Source organism: Bubalus kerabau, chromosome 4, assembly GCF_029407905.1.
Source record: "Bubalus kerabau isolate K-KA32 ecotype Philippines breed swamp buffalo chromosome 4, PCC_UOA_SB_1v2, whole genome shotgun sequence".
NCBI lineage: Eukaryota > Metazoa > Chordata > Mammalia > Artiodactyla > Bovidae > Bubalus > Bubalus kerabau.
The window spans coordinates 128,346,350-128,367,027 of record NC_073627.1 but is presented as its reverse complement, the minus strand read 5'-3'; the positions used below and the strand labels follow the sequence as shown (position 1 = coordinate 128,367,027).

The following is a 20,678-nucleotide window of genomic DNA, read 5'->3' as shown; positions in this document are numbered from 1 at the left end:
TGGAGTATGATGTGAATGAAGCAGAAGAGTAAGACAGACAGCTGTAACAGATTGTGGGTTGATCACAGAGAGCCTTGAATGTCCAACCAAAAATGTTTGTACTCGTCCTATAGGAGATGACGACCCAGCGAACATTTCAGAGCAGAGCGGGTGTGGATGGCTGTGAACGAGATACTCCCTGAACCTCAGGTTTTCATCTGTAAAATGGGGCTAGTCCTCCCAACCTCATCCTATTGCAATGTGTGAGGACCCGAGCACTTGGACACAGGGCAGTGCAGCTCTGAGCAAGTTTACTGCTCGGCAACAGGACAGCTGTTCCCAGTTCCTTTGGAAGAGTATGTGTATCAGAAACACCTGACACGTGATATTTCATCTCCATGTCAGGGCCAGACAGGAAATCTGAGATGGAAAATGAGCGCTTTCAAACAGAACATATTTTAAGTTCTCTTGTAGCAGTCAAATCAGAGCTGTATTTGATTTCATTTCATTTTGTTTAGAATGAAATAGGGACTGCAAGGAAGGAACAGCTGCTGGAAACAAAGACGGGGAAAGAGTATAAACAGCAGATTGCCTGACATCAAGTACTAAGACAAGGGGTGTGTGTGAGACAGACAGAAACAGTGAGCATGTGTGAGTGTGTATTCAAAACTGTGTGTGTGGGTGTGTGTTTCAGAGCATATAGGCACATGGATGAAAGTATGTGGGTATGAGCGTGCATATGTCTCTGTGTGTGAATGTGTGTCTCTATAAATGTGGGCATGAGTTTGAGTTTGGGGTGAGTGACTCTATGTCTGTGAGTGCCTGTTGAAGGATGCAGAGGGGAGGAATTGGAAAGGAACAGAGAGAAAGGCACTCCAGCAAAATTGCTGACCCATTTACACTTCTCCCCTCACAGGATGTAAGAACAAAGCAAGCCGGAGACAGTGATCCCCAGGCGCTGCCAAGACTGCAAAACCTCCTCCCACGGGAACACTGAACCCTTACAGACAGAAATCTCTGCCAGCCCAGGAGTCTTACCGGGCTGAGCTGTCCCGGGAGCGCCGGAGCCATCTTGCCACCATTTGTTCTATTCTGTGTGCTTTCCGTGTTTGGAATAAGCTGGTCTCCAGCTCTTCCATTTACCTAAAAAGAAGAAGAGTTTTCTTAAGAAGCTAACCAAAATTCTTGGAAGAGGATTCTAACAGATCACCGTGATGCTTCCTATGTTTGCCAATTTTAAGACACGCTGATCAAATAACCAGGGCTTTCTTTGTATCTGAAATTAACACACACAGGTGCTCAGAGTGCACAGAGTGAACAACTTTAGCAGCCCTCTGCCCTAAAGAGCCCACAGTCTTGTGATACACAGACTGGCTTTATTTCTTCAGTGGTTAAAGATAAGGATTGGGAAATGTAAGTAAGGCTTCTCAAACTGTGACTATGACCCACTGTCAGAGACACACCTTCTGAGACGCTGCCCTTCCATCTCAACTCTGTGTGCATCTCTGGACAGCACAACTTGGTTTTGACTGCATTGGGAACTACATGGAGATGGAAGCATTTTAATCACATTGTGCCCACTCGTCTGAGTGCTGGTTGTTTTTTTTTTTTTTTTTTGCTTAGCATTTTATATCTAATTTTTGAACAGGTAATTCTGAATTTGTATAATTCAAACCCAAGATTTAAAAAAAGAAAAAGATATACAGTTACTGTATTGAGCACTTAAAAATTTGTTAAGAGGGTAGATCTCATGTTAAGTGTGTTTTTACCATAAAAATAAAAAAGATATACAGTGAAAGGTCTCCCCTCTCCTCTTCCCTAACCCCATCCACTCAGTTCCCATACTGATACATAATCAGTTTTCCCACTTGAGATATCTGTCTTTCCAGAGTTTCTGGACGCCTGAACAAGCAAATACAAATATAGATTTTATGTATCCTCTTCTTAACACAAAGGATAGTACACCATACACATTGTTCCACACCAAGCTTTCTTCATCACTATCTTTTCACATTAATACAAAGAATGCCTCCTCATTCCTTTTGACAGCCTCTGAGTATTACACTGTATGAATGTACTCTAATTTAAGAAGTGGTCTTCCCTTGATAGACATTTGGGTTATTGCCAATCTCTCTATTGTAATATTGCAACGAGTTATGTTGTACAAATATCATTTCTGTACAAATGCAATTATATATTTGGTTAAGTTTCCAGATATTGAATTGCGAGGTCAAAATTTACATGCATTTGTGCTTTGATAGATATTATCAGGTTACCAAGAAAAACAGTATATATGCTTGAGATTAAAGTTTCCTCAAACAATATATAATTTTCTACTTCTTAAAATACTGTCTCAACTGATCAAGTTAATTTCACAATCCAATAAATACCCATACAAAATAATATATGACACTGGGAAATAACCATGGATACAGAAAAAAAATTTTTTTAATTACAAGAGATTATGTTGCTTAACAATACATAAATACCTTTGAAAAACTTAATAACTAGATGGTTTTCAAGGGAAATATAAATGATATGAGATGACCCTAGAAGAGACAGAATGTCTAAAAGACAATTACCACAGAAGAGAAAGTTGTTAAAGAGCTACACTCAAAAAACATTCTGGGCAATAGGCTCAAAAGTGAACTCTCACAAATTTATAAGACATAGCTCACCCTTATGGTTTTTATTTGTTTTACTTTAAATATTAAAAAAAAAAAAAGCTATTCCATGCAAATAGAGATGAAAAGAAAGCAGGAGTAGCAATACTCATATTAGATAAAATAGACTTTAAAACAAAGGCTGTGTGAAAAGAGACAAAGGACACTACATAATGATCAAAGGATCAGTCCAAGAAGAAGATATAACAATTATAAATATATATGCACCCAACATAGGAGCACCACAATATGTAAGACAAATGTTAACAAGTATGAAAGGTAAAATTAATAATAACACAATAATAGTGGGAGACTTTAACACCCCACTCACACCTATGGATAGATCAACTACACAGAAAATTAACAAGGAAACACAAACTTTAAATGATAAAATAGACCGGTTAGACCTAATTGATATCTATAGGACATTTCACCCCAAAACAATGAATTTCACCTTTTTCTCAAGTGCACATGGAACCTTCTCCAGGATAGATCACATCCTGGGCCATAAATCTAGCCTTGGTAAATTCAAAAAAATTGAAATAATTCCAAGCATCTTTTCAGACCACAATGCAGTAAGATTAGATGTCAATTATAGGAGAAAAACTATTAAAAATTGCAACATATGGAGGCTGAACAACACACTGCTGAATAACCAACAAACCACAGAAGAAATCAAAAAAGAAATCAAAATATGCATAGAAATGAATGAAAATGAAAACACAACAACCCAAACCTATGGGACACTATAAAAGCAGTGCTAAGGGGAAGGTTCATAGCAATACAGGCTTACCTCAAGAAACAAGAAAAAAGTCAAATAAATAACCTAACTCTATACCTAAAGCAACTAGAAAAGGAAGAAATGAAGAACCCCAAGGTTAGTAGAAGGAAAGAAATCTTAAAAATTAGGGCAGAAATAAATGCAAAAGAAACAAAAGAGACCACAGCAAAAATCAACAAAGCCAAAAGCTGGTTCTTTGAGAAGTTAAATAAAATTGACAAACCATTAGCTAGACTCATCAAGAAACAAAGGGAGAAAAATCAAATCAACAAAATTAGAAATGAAAATGGAGAGATCACAACAGACAACACAGAAATACAAAGGATCATAAGAGACTATTATCAGCAACTATATGCCACTAAAATGGACAACTTGGAAGAAATGGACAAATTCTTAGAAAAGTACAACTTTCCAAAACTGGACCAGGAACAAATGGACAATCTTAACAGACCCAACACAAGCATGGAAATTGAAACTGTAATCACAAATCTTCCAGCAAACAAAAGCCCAGGACCAAAAGGCTTCACAGCTGAATTCTACCAAAAATTTAGAGAAGAGCTAACACCTATCCTACTCAAACTCTTCCAGAAAATTGCAGAGGAAGGTAAACTTCCAAACTCATTCTATGAGGCCACCATCACCCTAATACCAAAACCTGACAAAGATGCTACAAAAAAAGAAAACTACAGGCCAATATCACTGAAGAACATAGATGCAAAAACCCTTAACAAAATTCTAGCAAACAGAATCCAACAACATATTAAAAAGATCATACATCATGACCAAGTGGGCTTTATCCCAGGGATGCAAGGATTCTTCAATATCCTCAAATCAATCAATGTAATACACCACATTAACAAATTGAAAAATAAAAACCATATGATTATCTCAATAGATGCAGAGAAAGCCTTTGACAAAATTCAACATGCATTTATGATAAAAACCCTCCCGAAAGCAGGAATAGAAGGAACATACCTCAACATAATAAAAGCTATATATGACAAACCCATAGCAAACATTATCCTCAATGGTGAAAAACTGAAAGCATTTCCCTTAAAGTCAGGAACAAGACAAGGGTGCCCACTCTCACCACTATTATTCAACATAGTTTTGGAAGTTTTGGCCACAGCAATCAGAGCAGAAAAAGAAATAAAAGGAATCCAGATTGGAAAAGAAGAAGTAAAATTCTCACTGTTTGCAGATGACATGATCCAATACATAGAAAACCCTAAAGACTCCACCAGAAAATTACTAGAGCTAATTAATGAATATAGTAAAGTTACAGGATATAAAATCAACACACAGAAATCCCTTGAATTCCTATACACTAACAATGAGAAAACAGAAAGAGAAATTAAAGAAATAATTCCATTCACCATTGCAACGAAAAGAATAAAATACTTACGAATATATCTACCTAAAGAAACAAAAGATCTATATATAGAAAACTATAAAACACTGATGAAAGAAATCAAAGAGGACACAATAGATGGAGAAATATACCATGTTCATGGATTGGAAGAATCAATATAGTGAAAATGAGTATACTACCCAAAGCAATCTATAGATTCAATGCAATCCCTATCAAGCTACCAACGGTATTTTTCACAGAACTAGAACAAATAATTTCACAATTTGTATGGAAATACAAAAAACCTCAAATAGCCAAAGCAATCTTGAGAAAGAAGAATGGAACTGGAGGAGTCAACCTGCCTGACTTCAGGCTCTACTACAAAACCACAGTCATCAAGACAGTATGGTACTTGCACAAAGACAGAAATATAGATCAGTGGAACAAAACAGAAAGCCCAGAGATAAATTCATGCACCTATGGACACCTTATCTTCGACAAAGGAGGCAAGAATATACAATGGAGAAAAGACAATCTCTTTAACAAGTGGTGCTAGGAAAACTGGTCAATGACTTGTAAAAAAATGAAACTAGAACACTTCTAACGCCATACACAAAAATAAACTCATAATGGATTAAAGATCTAAAGGTAAGGCCAGAAACTATAAAACTCCTAGAGGAGAACATAGGCAAAACACTCTCCAACATATGACCCACCTCCCAGAATATTGGAAATAAAAGCAAAAATAAGCAAATGGGACCTAATTAAAATTAAAAGCTCTTGCACAACAAAGGAAACTATAAGCAAGGTGAAAAGACAGCCTTCAGAATGGGAGAAAATGATAGAAAATGAAGCAACTGACCAAGAATTAATCTCAAAAATATACAAGCAACTCCTGCAGCTCAATTCCAGAAAAATAAACGACCCAATCAAAAAATGGGCCAAATAACTAAACAGACATTTCTCCAAAGAAGACATATAGATGGCTAACAAACACATGAAAAGATGCTCAACATCACTCATTATTAGAGAAATGCAAATCAAAACCACAATGAGGTACCATTTCACGCCAGTCAGAATGGCTGTGATCCAAAAGTCTACAAGCAATAAATGCCGGAGAGGGTGTGGAGAAAAGGGAACCCTCTTACACTGTTGGTGGGAATGTAAACTAGTACAGCCACTATGGAGAACAGTGTGGAGATTCCTTAAAAAACTGGAAATAGAACTGCCATATGACCCAGCAATCCCACTGCAGGGCATACACACTGAGGAAACCAGAAGGGAAAGAGACACGTGTACCCCAATGTTCATCGCAGCACTGTTTATAATAGCCAGGACATGGAAGCAACCTAGATGTCCATCAGCAGATGAATGGATAAGAAAGCTGTGGTACATATACACAATGGAGTATTACTCAGCCATTAAAAAGAATACATTTGAATCAGTTCTAATGACATAGATGAAACTGGAGCCTATTATACAGGGTGAAGTAAGCCAGAAAGAAAAACACCAATGTAGTATACTAACGCATATATATGGAATTTAGAAAGATGACAACAATAACCCTGTGTGTGAGACAGCAAAAGAGACACTGATGTATAGAACAGTCTTTGGGACTCTGTGGGAAAGGGCGAGGGTGGGATGGTTTGGGAGTATGGCATTGAAACATGTATATTATCATATGTGAAACAGATTGCTAGTCCAGGTTCGATGCATGATACAGGGTGCTCAGGGCTGGTGCACTGGGATGACCCAGAGGGATGGGATGGGGAGGGAGGTGGGGGGTGGTTCAGGATGGGGAACAGATGTACACCCATGGTGGATTCATGTCAATGTATGGCAAAACTAATACAATATTGTAAAGTAATTAGCCTCCAAAAATAAATAAATAGGAAAAAAGAAAAAAAAAATTCCGGGTAAATAGGTTCAAATTTGAATTCTCACAAATTTATAAGACATAGCTCACCCTTACAATCTTTATTTGTTTTACTTTAAATATAAACTTTAAATTTTGGAATAATTTTAGATGAACACAAAGGCTGCAAAGATAATACAGAGAATTCCATTACACCCTTCATTCAGCTTTCCCTAATGTTAGCATCTTACATAATCATTGTAACTTTGTCAACGCTAAGCAATTAACATTGGTACACTAATATTAGCTAGGCTGTAGATTTTATTCAGATTTCATCAGCTTTTCCATTTATGCTTCTTTTCTGTTCTAGGATTCAATCTAGGATATCACATTGCTTTTAGCCAGCTTAGTTTATTCCCCCCAATGCTATGCCAGGTATTCAAGAGCATTGAAAAAAAAAGAAAGCTTCCAAAATTTTTTAAACAGTCATTATAACATTGATACCAATTCTGATAAACATACTATGATAAGGCAGAAATACCATCTCCCTTACAATTATCAAAGTAAATATCCCAAATAAAATATTAGCAACTAGAACCTATCAGAATCTACAGAATAATAATGGAATCTATACTAGGAGAGCACTAACCGTTTTCATATAAAAATGAAAGCAGGACACCCAAACTCATCACTTGGGAAACACGGAGACAGCATTTTTCATCAAATGGCAGCCAAATACAAATTAATGGGTATAAAACATAGACTGCAACCAAAAATAAATTCCATTTGGATCAAGGGATGTGTCAGTCTAGCTTTTTTCCTATGGGGACAGCAGACCTGAATACTATCTTCAGTTCTACACAGCTCACTTTTTATAATTATAAAAGTGAGAGATTTCTGGTTAAACATGGTGAATTGAAACAATGTCTTAATCTCTTCTCTTTTCTAAATCTTACAAATTACAATAAAGGAAATAAACCCATAGAATAGAGAAGACCATAGATGAGCAATGTTGACAGTGTCTGGAAGATAAACTGTTGGGAGGAGATATAACTGAGCAGAGCAAAGGAAACAGAAACCAATGTGCTTGCAGAAAGAGACTCTGATGGAAAACAGGCTGATATGCCATTTGATGGCTCAGGAATTAGAGGCAGCAGGTATGGGAGAAAGCAGGGATGAAGGATAGGGCTGAAAACATGAAACACATCTGTATAAAGCAGCAACTATATTCACAGGCCCCATCCTACTACCTGCCTAGACAACCATCCCTTCCCTAGCCTTCTGGGGGAAAAAGACATGTTCTTTAGCGAATCAAACATGAGAGGCTGCAGATTTGTGGAGACCAGGCACAACACAGGATATAGGAATGAAATAGAAGGATTAAGAAAAATTCTTCTTACTAAATGACAAGAACTCCTTTGCCCAGTTCCCAGAATCCAGGCAGCTAGGAATTTACATCCAAAGAGACAAGAGATCTTTTTCTGGAGAACTAAAGAGCACCAGAGAAAAGACCTTTAGATAGTGATACTTCTGGTAACTTGCTGCCAGATCACCCTGGCTTGAAATCTGCCAGTGTCCTGTCAGTGGGCTCCATCCATCCATCATACAAAGCTTCCAATCATTTTGTTTTTTTTCCCAAAACATCTCAGATCTCTTTTTATTCTTTGATAATCTCAATGCCCTGACCATGCATACATATTGTTGATGACCTGCCCCATCCAATTGTTTTTATTTTTTATTTATTTATTTTTTAGCCCTCATATAAAAACTTTATTGGAAAGCAGGGAAAACTACCAAGATATGAATGAAGACAAAAAATAAAAAAAGTTCAGACGTAAAGTGTATGACCTTGGTTTAAGTGGAAGTGGAACCCTTTGGTGGTTTGTAGTTAGTGACCTATATTTTCACTTTGTGGCACTGATGCTGCTACAGCTAAGCCGCTTCAGTCGTGTCTGACTCTGTGCGACCCCATAGACGGCAGCCCACCAGGCTCCTCTGTCCCTGGGATTCTCCAGGCAAGAACACTGGAATGGGTTGCTATTACCTTCTCCAAGGCATGCATGCTAAGTCGCTTCCGTTGTGTCCAATTCTATGCGACCCTATGGACAGCAGCCCACCAGGCTCCTCTGTCCACAGGATTCTCTAGGCAAGAATACTGGAGTGGGTTGCCATTTCCTTCTCCACCAATTGCTTTTAATGCTTCACTCTTACACATGAATAGATATTTGAGGAAACCTATACTATTTTAAAAAGATCAAAACAAATGGAACTCAAACAGAGACAATGCAGGAAATAAGAAAAAATGTTAATCTACAATTCAAATCCTCAAAAAGATAAGATGTTACATCTATGAAACAAGAAGAGAATTTTCTTTGAAAAAGAATAATCAGAGAACATAAATCTGGAAACTAAAAATAAAATAGCTGGAATATAAATTCAGTTAAAAAGTTGAGAAATGTAGTCAATGAAATATAGAAAAAGTAACCAAGAGCCAAAGACAGGGTAAAAAGAAAAAAACAGATAAGTATAGTTAACAATCCAGGACGTCCAAAATTCATCCACCATGAGTTCTGTAAGGAGAGAGTAAAGGAAATGGAGGTAAGGAAATTGTTAAATAAGTCAATAATGTTTCCCTTAGAAGCTTGTTTCCAGATTAAGAATGTTTACTAATTACCCAGCACAATTAATGAAAAAATACCCACATCAAGAAATAACATTGTAAAATTTCAGAAACTAGAAACAGAATATCTTCAAAGCTTTTGGAGGAAAAAAAATGGATCACACACGAAAAACTGAGAACAAAAATGGCATTAGACTTCTCGGGAAAAACAGAGGCAGGAAGACATTGAAGCCACGCCTTCGAATCTCCGAAGGAAAATAATTTTCAATCTCTAGGTTGAATTATAGATTATAGATTCTATAGATTACAGAATTATACTATCAGTTCAGTTGAGTCGCTCAGTCGTGTCCAACTCTTTGCGACCCCATGAACCCCAGCATGTCAGGCCTCCCTGTCTGTCAACTCCCGGAGTCCACCCAAACCCATGTGCACTGAATTGGTGATGCCATCCAACCATCTCATCCTCTGTCGTCCCCTTCTCGTCCTGCCCTCAAACTTTATAAGCATCAGGGTCTTTTCAAATGAGTTAGCTCTTTGCTTCAGGTGGCCCAAGTATCAGAGTTTCAGCTTCAACATCAGTCCTTCCAATGAACACCCAGGACTGATCTCCTTTAGGATGGACTGGTTGGATCTCCTTGCAGTCCAAGTGGCCCTCAAGAGTCTTTTCCAACACCACAGTTCAAAAGCATCAATTCTTCGATGCTCAGTTTTCTTTATATTACAATTCTCACATTCATACCTGACTACTGGAAAAACCATAGCCTTGACTAGACCGACCTTTGTTGGCAAAGTAATGTCTCTGCTTTTTAATATGCTGTCTAGGTTGGTCATAACTTTCCTTCCAAGGGGTAAGCATCTTTTAATTTCATGGCTGCAGTCACCATCTGCAGTGATTATGGAGCCCCCCAAAATAAAGTCAGCCACTGTTTGCACTGTTTCCCCATTTATTTGCCATGAAGTGATGGGACCGGATGCCATGATCTTAGTTTTCTAAATCTTGAGCTTTAAGCCAACATTTCACTCTCCTCTTTCACTTTCATCAAGAGGCTCTTTAGTTTGTCTTCACTTTCTGCCATAAGGGTGGTGTCATCTGCATATCTGAGGTTATTGATATTTCTCCTGGCAATCTTGATTCCAGCTTGTGCTTCCTCCAGCCCAGCATTTCTCATGATGTACTCTGCATATAAGTTAAATAAGCAGGGTGACAATATACAGGCTTGATGTACTCCTTTTCCTATTTGGAACCAGTCTGTTGTTCCATGTCCAGTTCTAACTGTTGCTTCCTGACCTGCATACAGGTTTCTCAAGAGGCAGGTCAGGTGGTCTGGTATTCCCATCACTTGAAGAATTTTCTGCAGTTTATTGTTTTCCACACAGTCAAAGGCTTTGGCATAGTCAGTAAAGCAGAAAGAGATGTTTTTCTGGAACTCTCTTGCTTTTTCAATGATCCAGCAGATGTTGGCCATTTGATCTCTGGTTCCTCTGCCTTTTCTAAAACCAGCTTGAACATCTGGAAGTTCATAGTTCACATATTGCTGAAGCCTGGCTTGGAGAATTTTGAGCTTTACTTTACTAGCGTGTGAGATGAGTCCAATTGTGCAGTAGTTTGAGCATTCTTTGGCATTGTCTTTCTTTGGGATTGGAATGAACACTGACATTTTCCAGTCCTGTGGCCACTGCTGAGTTTTCCAAATCTGCTGACATATTGAGTGCAGCACTTTCACAGCATCATCTTTTAGGATTTGAAATAGCTCAACTGGAATTCCATCACATCCACTAGCTTTGTTAATACTGATGCTTCCTAAGGCCCACTTGACTTCACATTCCAGGATGTCTGGCTCTAGGTGAGTGATCACTCCATCGTGATTATCTGGGTCATGAAGATCTTTTTTGTATAGTTCTTCTGTGTATTCTTGCCACCTCTTCCTAATATCTTCTGCTTCTGTTAGGTTCCTACCATTTCGGTCTTTTATTGAGCCCATCTTTGCATGAAATGTTCCCTTGGTATCTCTAATTATCTTGAAGAGATCTCTAGTCTTTCCTGTTCTATTGTTGTCCTCTATTTCCTTGCATTGATCACTGATGGAGGCTTTCTTATCTCTCCTTGCTATTCTTTGCAACTCTGCATTCAAATGGGTATATCTTTCCTTTTCTCCTTTGCTTTTCACTTCTCTTCTTTTCACAGCTATTTGTAAATCCTCCTCAAACAGCCATTTTGCTTTTTTGCCTTTCTTTTTCTTGGGGACGGTCATGATCCCTATCTCCTGTACAATGTCACGAACCTCTGTCCATAGTTCATCAGGCACTCTGTCTATCAGATCTAGTCCCTTAAATCTATTTCTCACTTCCACTGTATAATCGTAAGAGATTTGATTTAGGTCATACCTGAATGGTCTAGTGGTTTTTCCCAATTTCTTCAATTTAAGTCTGAATTTGGCAATAAGGAGTTCATGCTGAGCCACAGTCAACTCCCAGTCTTGTTTTTGCTGACTGTATAGAGCTTCTCCATCATTGGCTGCAAAGAATATAATCAATCTGATTTCCGTGTCAACTGTCTGGTGATGTCCATGTGTAGAGTCTTTTTTTGTGTTGTTGGAAGAGGGTGCTTGCTATGACCAATGCGTTCTCTTGGCAAAACTCTATTAGCCTTTGCCCTGCTTCATTCTGTACTCCAAGGTCAAATTTGCCTGTTACTCCAGGTGTTTCTTGACTTCCTACTTTTGCATTCCAGTCCCCTATAATGTAAAGGATATCTTTTTTGGGTGTTAGTTCTAAAAAGTCTTGTAGGTCTTCATAGAACCGTTCAACTTCAGCTTCTTCAGCATTACTGGTTGGGGCATGGACTTGGATTACCATGATATTGAATGGTTTGCCTTGGAAATGAATAGAGATCATTTTGTCATTTTTGAGATTGCATCCAAGTACTGCATTTCAGACTCTTTTGTTGACTATGATGGCTACTCCATTTCTTCTAAGGGATTTCTGCCCACACTAGTTCATATAATGGTCATATGAGTTAAATTCACCCATTCTACCAATCAAATAGCAGAGACATTAAAAAATGTTCAGTTCAGTTAAGTCACTCAGTTGTGTCTGACTCTTTGTGACCCCATGGACTGCAGCACGTCAGATTTCCCTGTCCATCACCAACTCTCGGAGTTTACTCAAACTCATATCCAGTGAGTTAGTGATGCCATCCAACCATCTCACCCTCTTTCATCCCCTTCTCCTCCCACCTTCAATCTTTCCCAACATTAATGTCTTTTCAAATGAGTCAGTTCTTTGCACCAGGTGGCCAAAGTATTGGAGTTTCAGCTTCAACATCAGTCCTTCCAATGAACCTTCAGGACTGATCTCCTTTAGGATGGACTGCTTGAATCTCCTTGCAGTCCAAGGGACTCTCCAACACCACAGTTCAAAAGCATCAGTTCTTCAGTGCTCAGCTTTCTTTATAGTCCAACTCTCACATCCATACATGACCACTGGAAAACCTCAAAAATGTTCAGGTCTATAAAAATTTACTTCTCATATACACTTTCTCAGGATTCTACTAGAGGATGTATTCCAGCAAAACAAGGAAGAAAAGAAGAAATGGAATCCAAGAAGATAGGGATGAAATACAGACAAGAAGCTAAGGGCATACTCAGGATGACCATGAAAGGATGTACTATGGTAATGCCTGTCTATAAGACCTAGAGAGAAACCTATACAGACTGGTACATGAAGACACAGGTCTTAGAGAAAAGAAATATGAGCGGATAGATTATCTAATGTGTTTCTGCAGAAATCTCACTGAGATAGTGTTGGAAAGTGTGAAAAGTATTAGCAATAAGTACATGGAAAACTAAACAAATCAAAAACAGGGAATTATAAAATCAAAAAAAAAGTTGTATAAGAAAGGAAACAAAATTAGAGCTCACTACTTGGCTCAGTATTGAATAATATTTACATTTCTATAATAATATAAACACTGAAAAATTACTTCTCAAAATTAGTGACATGATGATATTGGGAGGATATAGTAAAGGAAAGCTAGTACAGTGGTAAAAGAGCTAAATTCTCATCTGCCATAATAATTAAACAATCTATAAAATTAATAAATTAGGGAAGTAATTTAAGCATACAGTCCATGGGGTTGCAAAGTCAGACATGACTGAGCAACTTCACTTTCACTTTTCACTTTCATGCACTGGAGAAGGAAATGGCAACCCACTCCAGTGTTCTTGCCTGGAGAATCCCAGGGATGGGGGAGCCTGGTGGGCTGCCATCTATGGGGTCGCATAGAGTTGGACACGACTGAAGTGACTTAGCAGCAGCATCCTATATATGGAAGAATAAAACAGGAAACAGAAGAGTAGAAAGAGGTTGCTTCTAAAAAAAAATAAGAAATTAGAGGCTGAGGAGGAGTGGAGTGGAGACTGGTGTTTTCCATTATAAGCCCTTAATATTATTTTTTAAAACTATTTACTTTTAATTATTTAGTTTTAAAAGTATATATACTTATAATAAACACACAGAAAAATATAAAAACAAAATCTCCTGTAGTCCTAACTCCTAGAGTTATCACTTGTGTATTTCCATTCTTTTTCTACATTTACACATGCTATATATTTTTATTAAAATGAGATATTATACATTTCCCACTTAATATTTCATGAACATTATTCCATATTAATATTTAAGCATTTAAATAATTTAAAATTGCTACACAGTATTGTTTTCTTTGGTCATATCATAATCTATTCAGTAAGTCTAACATCAGATATTTGTGCTATTTCCAATTTTTCACTATTATAAAAGCTTTATAATGACTCTTCTTATTCATGGTAAATGGCTACTTCCCAGGTATTTTCTTGGGATAATTCCTAGAAATAGAATTATTGGATTTAAGCATATGTTCATTTTTAAGAATTTGGATGTATTACGTCAAATTGCTTCCAAGAAGCTACCAATTTGCACACCAGCCAGGACTGACCTTTGTAAATATTGAATACTTTCGAAAAATATTTGCTAACAGGATGGAAAATAGTGATTTAAATATTTATATTTTGAAAAATACATCAGATATAAGTAAACAAAATCCACATTCTCATATAATATTAAGATACTATGCTTTAAATATTTGCTAATGGGATGGAAAGTAGCATCAAATTATTAATTTAAATATATTTCTCGAGAAATACAGAAAACAAAAGTAAATGTCACATATAATTCATTAACATTAAAAATTATATAAGTTGAGTATCTTTCTTCAAACATCCAATCTAGTTCCTAGAGATTATCACTGTTAACAATTTGCTGTGTATTCATTCTAACTTGGACTTCCCTGGTGGCTCAGATGGTAAAGCAGCTGTCTACAATGCGGGAGGACCTGGGTTGGGTCCCTGGGTCAGGAAGATCCCCTGGAGAAGGAAATGGCAACCCAGTACTATTGCCTGGAAAATCCCATGGACAGAGGAGCCTCGTAGGCTACAGTTCATGGGGTCGCAAAGAGTTGGACACAACTGAGCTACTTCACTTTCACTTTTCACTTTCACTCTAACTTTGCCCTAAACTTATAGAGATCTACATTACATATATTAAAATATATAGGCCACAAAAATAGAATCATGTTATACTCAGTGTCTGCATCTTGCATTTTTTAATTGGTGAATACATTGTAGATATATTTCCAGATTAGAATGCATTATAGTTTTGATTTGAAGTTACCTGATTACTTGTATATCTGAAAATTTTTTATGCACTATGGCCATTTATGTTTCTTTTTTGTTACTTTCTCATTTTTGTTTTCTCCTTATCTTTCTACTAGAATGTCTGCCTTTCTGTTATTGCAAAAGCACTTTCATACTAAGGATTATTTAATGTCCTTTTGCCAAGGACACTAAGCCACATCATATTTCTATGAGACTTACCAGGGAGAGTCAAGAATGTAGGTTCCAGTGTCCTGACAACACCAAGACTAATCACAAAGGATACAAAAATAAACATTCAGTAAAGTCCACAGGATATTGCTTTCAAGTATCAATTGCCTCAAACACGCCCTTAACAGGAATGAGTTAGCTAGCAATTCTAGGATATGGATGTTAATTCCGTTTGCCTTATGTCTGAACATCACACTTCCAGCACCTCTCCTAGGGGTCTGGGATGCTAAGGAGACTTAAAACCAAGTCATATGAAGATTCACTAAAAAATTGTTGTTGTTCAGTCCCTCAGTCATGTCTGACTCTTTGCGGCTGCATGGACTACAGCGCACCAGGCTTTCCTGTCCATCGCTATGTCCCAGAGCTTGCTCAAACTCATGTCCACTGAATCAGTGATGCCATCCAACCATCTCATCCTCTGTCGTCCCCGTCTCCTCCTGCCTTCAGTCTTTTCCAGCATCAGGGTCTTTTTTAAAGACTTGGCTGTTTGCATCAGGTGGCCAAAGTATTGGAGCTTCAGTTTCAGCATCAGTCCTTCCAATGAATATTCAGGGTTGATTTCCTTTAGGATGGACTGGTTTGATCTCTTTGCAGTCCAAGGGACTCTCAAGAGTCTTCTCCAACACCACAGTTCAAAAGCATCAATTCTTTGGTGCTCAGCCTTCTTTATGGTCCAACTCTCACATCCATACATGACTACTGGAAAAGCCATAGCTTTGACTAGACGGATTTTTGTTGGCAAAGTAATGTCTCTGCTTTTTAATATGCTGTCTAGTTTTGTCATAGCTTTTCTTCCAAGGAGCAAGTGTCTTAATTTCATGGCTGCAGTCACCATCTGCAGTGATTTTGGAGCCCAAGAAAATAAAGTCTGTCACTATTTTGTTTCTTTAAAAAATTAGAGAATGTTTATTCAACAAAGATCTGTAGGTGGCCTGTTATGATCATGGTTCACAAACGCCCAAAAGGCTACCAGGTAGAAGAGACATGCCATATGTTTCTGGAGTGCAGGGTCAAGATTAATGGGGGAATGCCACAGAGAGAGAGACTCCAGCTCAGACTGAGGTTAGAGCTCTCTAGTGTTCCTAGTGATTCAAGGATGGAATGGGTTTTCTCAACAGTTAGCAAGATCCAGGTCACTGAAGGCAATCAAGCAGAGTCTAAATAAATAACTCTGCTTGGATTACAGAAGGGACCTTACAACAGAGCACAGGGACCAGATGACTTCTTCAGTTGCTTCCATCCATGGAACTTTTATCTAAAAAAGCAGACGAGATAATATTGTGTTCTGTCTCAGAATTCAAAGACCCACATCCCCTGGGGAGTAGCTGGAACTCCTGAAGTCACCACGGTTCTGGAAGTTACAAAATCTCTGACCACTATGTTATTTCAATCTCCAAATGACCGCAGAGTTGCTAAGGATCTCAGACTCATCCATAATGATGCTCCATTTCTTTCAAAGGTCATCTGACTGCAATGGTAACTTACAGGAGACTGTTACAAATGCTGCCAAATATAGTCTAGCTAATTGATTTCTATAAACATATATAGCTCTAATTAAAGTAATTAATTTGAAGTATATATCTGGACTGTGGATAGGCACATGCCTTCATCTAGGGATCCCCAAAGACCAAACAAATGATATCAACCAAGCCATTAAAAGTGCTCCCTGACTCAGCAAAGCCTGAGCAGGAAAGTTTAAAGTCAAGAAAATGACCTGCTAATGGTTTTAACATTTGCCTTGGGAATGCTGAGCCAATAGAAGAAAATAAGAGCCCAGATAACTTCCATACACTTGAATCTTCTCTACAACTCCATTGCTAAGAAGTCATCCAGCCTCTAATTGTTCTGTCATTTATTGTTAGAACTATCTTACTGCCAGAAAATTGCTTTACATAAAGCTGAATTCCACACCCCACACCAGCACACCAACCAGAATAAAGCAGCTCCCTCTTCTATACATCAGTCTCTCTGGACTTGAACAGAGCAATCTTGCCCCCTCTGTCCCAGACCAAGCATCCTCAGTTCATTCAAAAGGTCGTCACACAACAGGATCACTTTAGATCGTCCTCCTAAGGGCACACGCCAGCTTCGCAAAAAGAGCGTGAATCTCCAAACGGAGCACACTTCTGGTTGTCTGGAACAAAGCACTGTGAAGAGACAAACTCTCTCAAAATATTTTGCAAATGGAAAAGACCAAACACACTAGGGTGATAATCATCTTATAAAGCAAACAGACAAGGATATAAACCCTTCAAAAGGGACATAAGGGGTGATAATAAAGAACTTCAAGAAACCATTAACTGCTAATGAGTAATGAAAAACATCAAAGGAGGCAGCAATGGATAGAAGATAAAGTGAAGAGCTAAAAATCACTTACACTAAATTGAACTTCAGATACCAATTCAAGTGAAACTGTCAGAGCTAGAATCAGGTTGAGGATATTCAGCTTACAAATAATAGGAGCTAGTAAAGAAAGAAAAGGAATGCACAAAATTGTAATTAAAAAAAGTTAAAGGTAAATTTCTTGAGCTGGAAAATACATTTCAAATATAAAGAACACAAGAAGCAGCTCTCAGATATATGCCTCAATGAAGGTTCCTTACACATCAGCTCGAGTTCTTAAGTGCCAAAGATTAAAGAATCACCATTAAAATCTGTTTTAAAGGAGTTAAAAAATATATCATTTGAAAAAGAAAAGATTAAGCTCTTATATTTTGTAGCATATTATTTAGGTATAAACATAGACTCAGTTCATTATTTCTCTTTGGGGAATGTAAAAGCTTTACAAGTGATGTTTGATGCTGTATCCTTGAAAGATATCCCTGGGAGTCGTTCTGTGATTTTTTTTAACCTACTAGTGAAGGTCGTTTGTCCGCTTAGTGGCTTTTTTTTCTTTCACTATTTCTTCTCTTATTACTACTGTCAGAAACTTGAGCATAAAGAATATGCCTTATCCCTTTTAATTCTCTCTCAGGACCTGTCACATAGGCTGAATAAACATTTGTTGAATGACTGAATTAAAATAAAGCAGAAATAAACTGGAAAATAAGAAAAAAAGAGTCACTTAATAAAGACAAAATTAATGTGGGTTCTTAAAGATTGACAAAAAACAGGAAACTACTGGTACAAGTTATTATGAACAAAATGAGAAATGAGCAAAGACAAACAAACATTAGGAAAAAAAACACTAGAGAGTCCTATACATGTTATACACAATTTAGATAAGCTAAGAATATGAGTGGCTTTGGAAGATCTACTGGGAATGCATCTTTCTAGATGCATTCTTATCATAAATCCTTCAGTCTTCTTGAGGGGCAGACTTCTGCCTAACAAGGTCAGCCCCATAGAACAGTGTCTCCCAAGATTTCCATATCAACCCTTGGTATGTAAATGCATTTGGACCTGTGAAGGAATTTTCCTAGACCAGTTCTTTGGGCAAAGGGGAAGAAATACTTTCTATGTTGGGTGTTAAAAGGAGAAGACTCTAAGACCCATAATGAAGGTGAAAATAGTGAAACACCCTGGTAGTAGCCTCTGGGGATCTGAGATGTTGATCTTTCTTGGATGTGTTAAGATATATACCATTTGTTTAAATATAAATCCAAGTGACTAAGCACACATTCATTGAAAAAACACTCAGGGCAGGTGACCAAGAATGAGAGATGAGTAAGATGCAGCCCCTACCTCAACACCTTTACCCTCAAAGCAAACAACCAGAATTAAAGTTAAAAATTTGAGTAAATTTATACCTGTGGAAGAAATTTTGAAAGTCAATTTTTCAAAAATCTATTTAAAAGTCTACATAGAACTTGCTGTTGTGTTTATCAGAGAATTATTTCAAACAATCTCTCAAAAACTAATGGACAATATTCTTCAACAGAGAAAAACAATAGCATGCGACCAATTTCTCCTAATAATGTAAAGGTAGCCCTAAACTTAAAATTAGCAAAGCTTATACTAAAAAGGGACATCGAGGCCAATCTTACTCATAAAATATTCACAAAATTTCTAAACAAGATTCTAGCCAGAAATGTTAATAATTCCTGATGCTAGCAGATGGGTATTTAAACTTCATTTTACCATTCTCTTGACTTTTGTGTACTTTAAAAATCTTCTCAATAAACTTGTTTTTTTTTTAATTTAAAAAAACCTCCAGTAAAATCCATAAACAACACTTTAACAGGATAATATATCATAATCAAGCTGGATTTATCCTAAGAAAGAAAAGTTCCATTTAAGGAAAACTATTTATATGTTTTAGCTCATAAACAGAAAAAAAATAATGGATGATCACATCATAAGATTCTGGAAAATCATTTGTTTTATGTAATCTAATCTCCTTGTTTTGATTTTAAAAAACCAGAAATACCAGGCAATTCAAAATTACTTTAGAATAAAAGATAAAAGCATTCCACTCACAAAGGAAAATAAAAATAACAGTGTTCATCACAACATTAGGGTCACTGGCTAGTGTGATATAACATGAAAGAGAAATGAGAAGTAAATAAACAAAGGAGCTTAAATCACCAGTGCCTACAGGTGGCATGACTGCATATGGGCCTCAATTTCAAAATATCAGAAATAATAAATAACCTGAGCAAAACTGTTCAGTTGTTAAGACTTAAGAGACTTTATGGACAATAACAAGTACTGGAAAGGACTATACATGTAAAAGGTGCCTGAACTTGTTCTGAATGAAACCTAAAGTAAAAATTTATCTAAGCTTAAGAAAACAATGTAAACAACTTTTCTCTTTAATTTTTCTTAAGGGAAATTTCAAAACATACACAAATCAGACAATAGAATCATGAATTTCCATGCACCCATGGAGTTAGCTTTTATTAATATTTATTGATTTTGTCCACCTTGTTAAACACTTCATAATCAGAGCTATTATACCAAAATGGCATTGGGCTACCCAGGTAGAGAAAGAGCTTTTATATGTGTATCTTTTTATAACATCTAATCTCCAATATACACTAGCTCTGAGGATATAAACCAATTGATGATACAAACAAGAAACAAAATGCATGGCAAACATCCAGCCTTTTGAAGAATGAGAGAAAACAAACTACCAAACTAGCATTTTCTCTTAAGCTTACAAATAATTAAGTGCTAAAATGTCTTGACCTTCGTTCCTTGGCTCTTGTGACATCTGTCTCCCCAGTTTCCTCCAGCGTCTCAGACTACACCTACTCACCCACTCCTCTTTCCTCCATCACCTAATTACAGGTTTTGGTTCTCAGCTCCCTTCTTATGTAAATAAATGACACATTATTTCTAAAGCAGTAGTTTCTAAACTTCAGGAACATGAGAATCACCAGGGGAGCTGTTAACAATCCCTGATCACACCCTTGAACAATTAAAACAGACTCTTTGAGGGTTCAAGCCAGATACTGTTAGTTTTAAAGACCCGCCCAACCCTGCGATTCCAATGAACAAAGTTTGAGGCTCCACTGCTCTAAACACTCTCCATTCAGTTCAATTCAGTTGCTCAGTCGTGTCCAA

At 37.2% G+C, this 20,678-nt stretch overlaps 1 protein-coding gene across 1 annotated transcript in view; it reads right to left on the bottom strand.

Annotated features, from left to right (window-relative positions):
- FRMPD1 (FERM and PDZ domain containing 1) overlaps positions 1–20,678 on the bottom strand; it is an 82,788-nt gene that overhangs the window by 42,917 nt on the left and 19,193 nt on the right. Inside the window, exon 2 of the mRNA XM_055578564.1 lies at positions 1,018–1,122. Coding sequence (XP_055434539.1) covers positions 1,018–1,118 — 101 coding nt within the window. The 5' untranslated portion in view covers positions 1,119–1,122. The remainder of the gene's footprint in view (positions 1–1,017; positions 1,123–20,678) is intronic.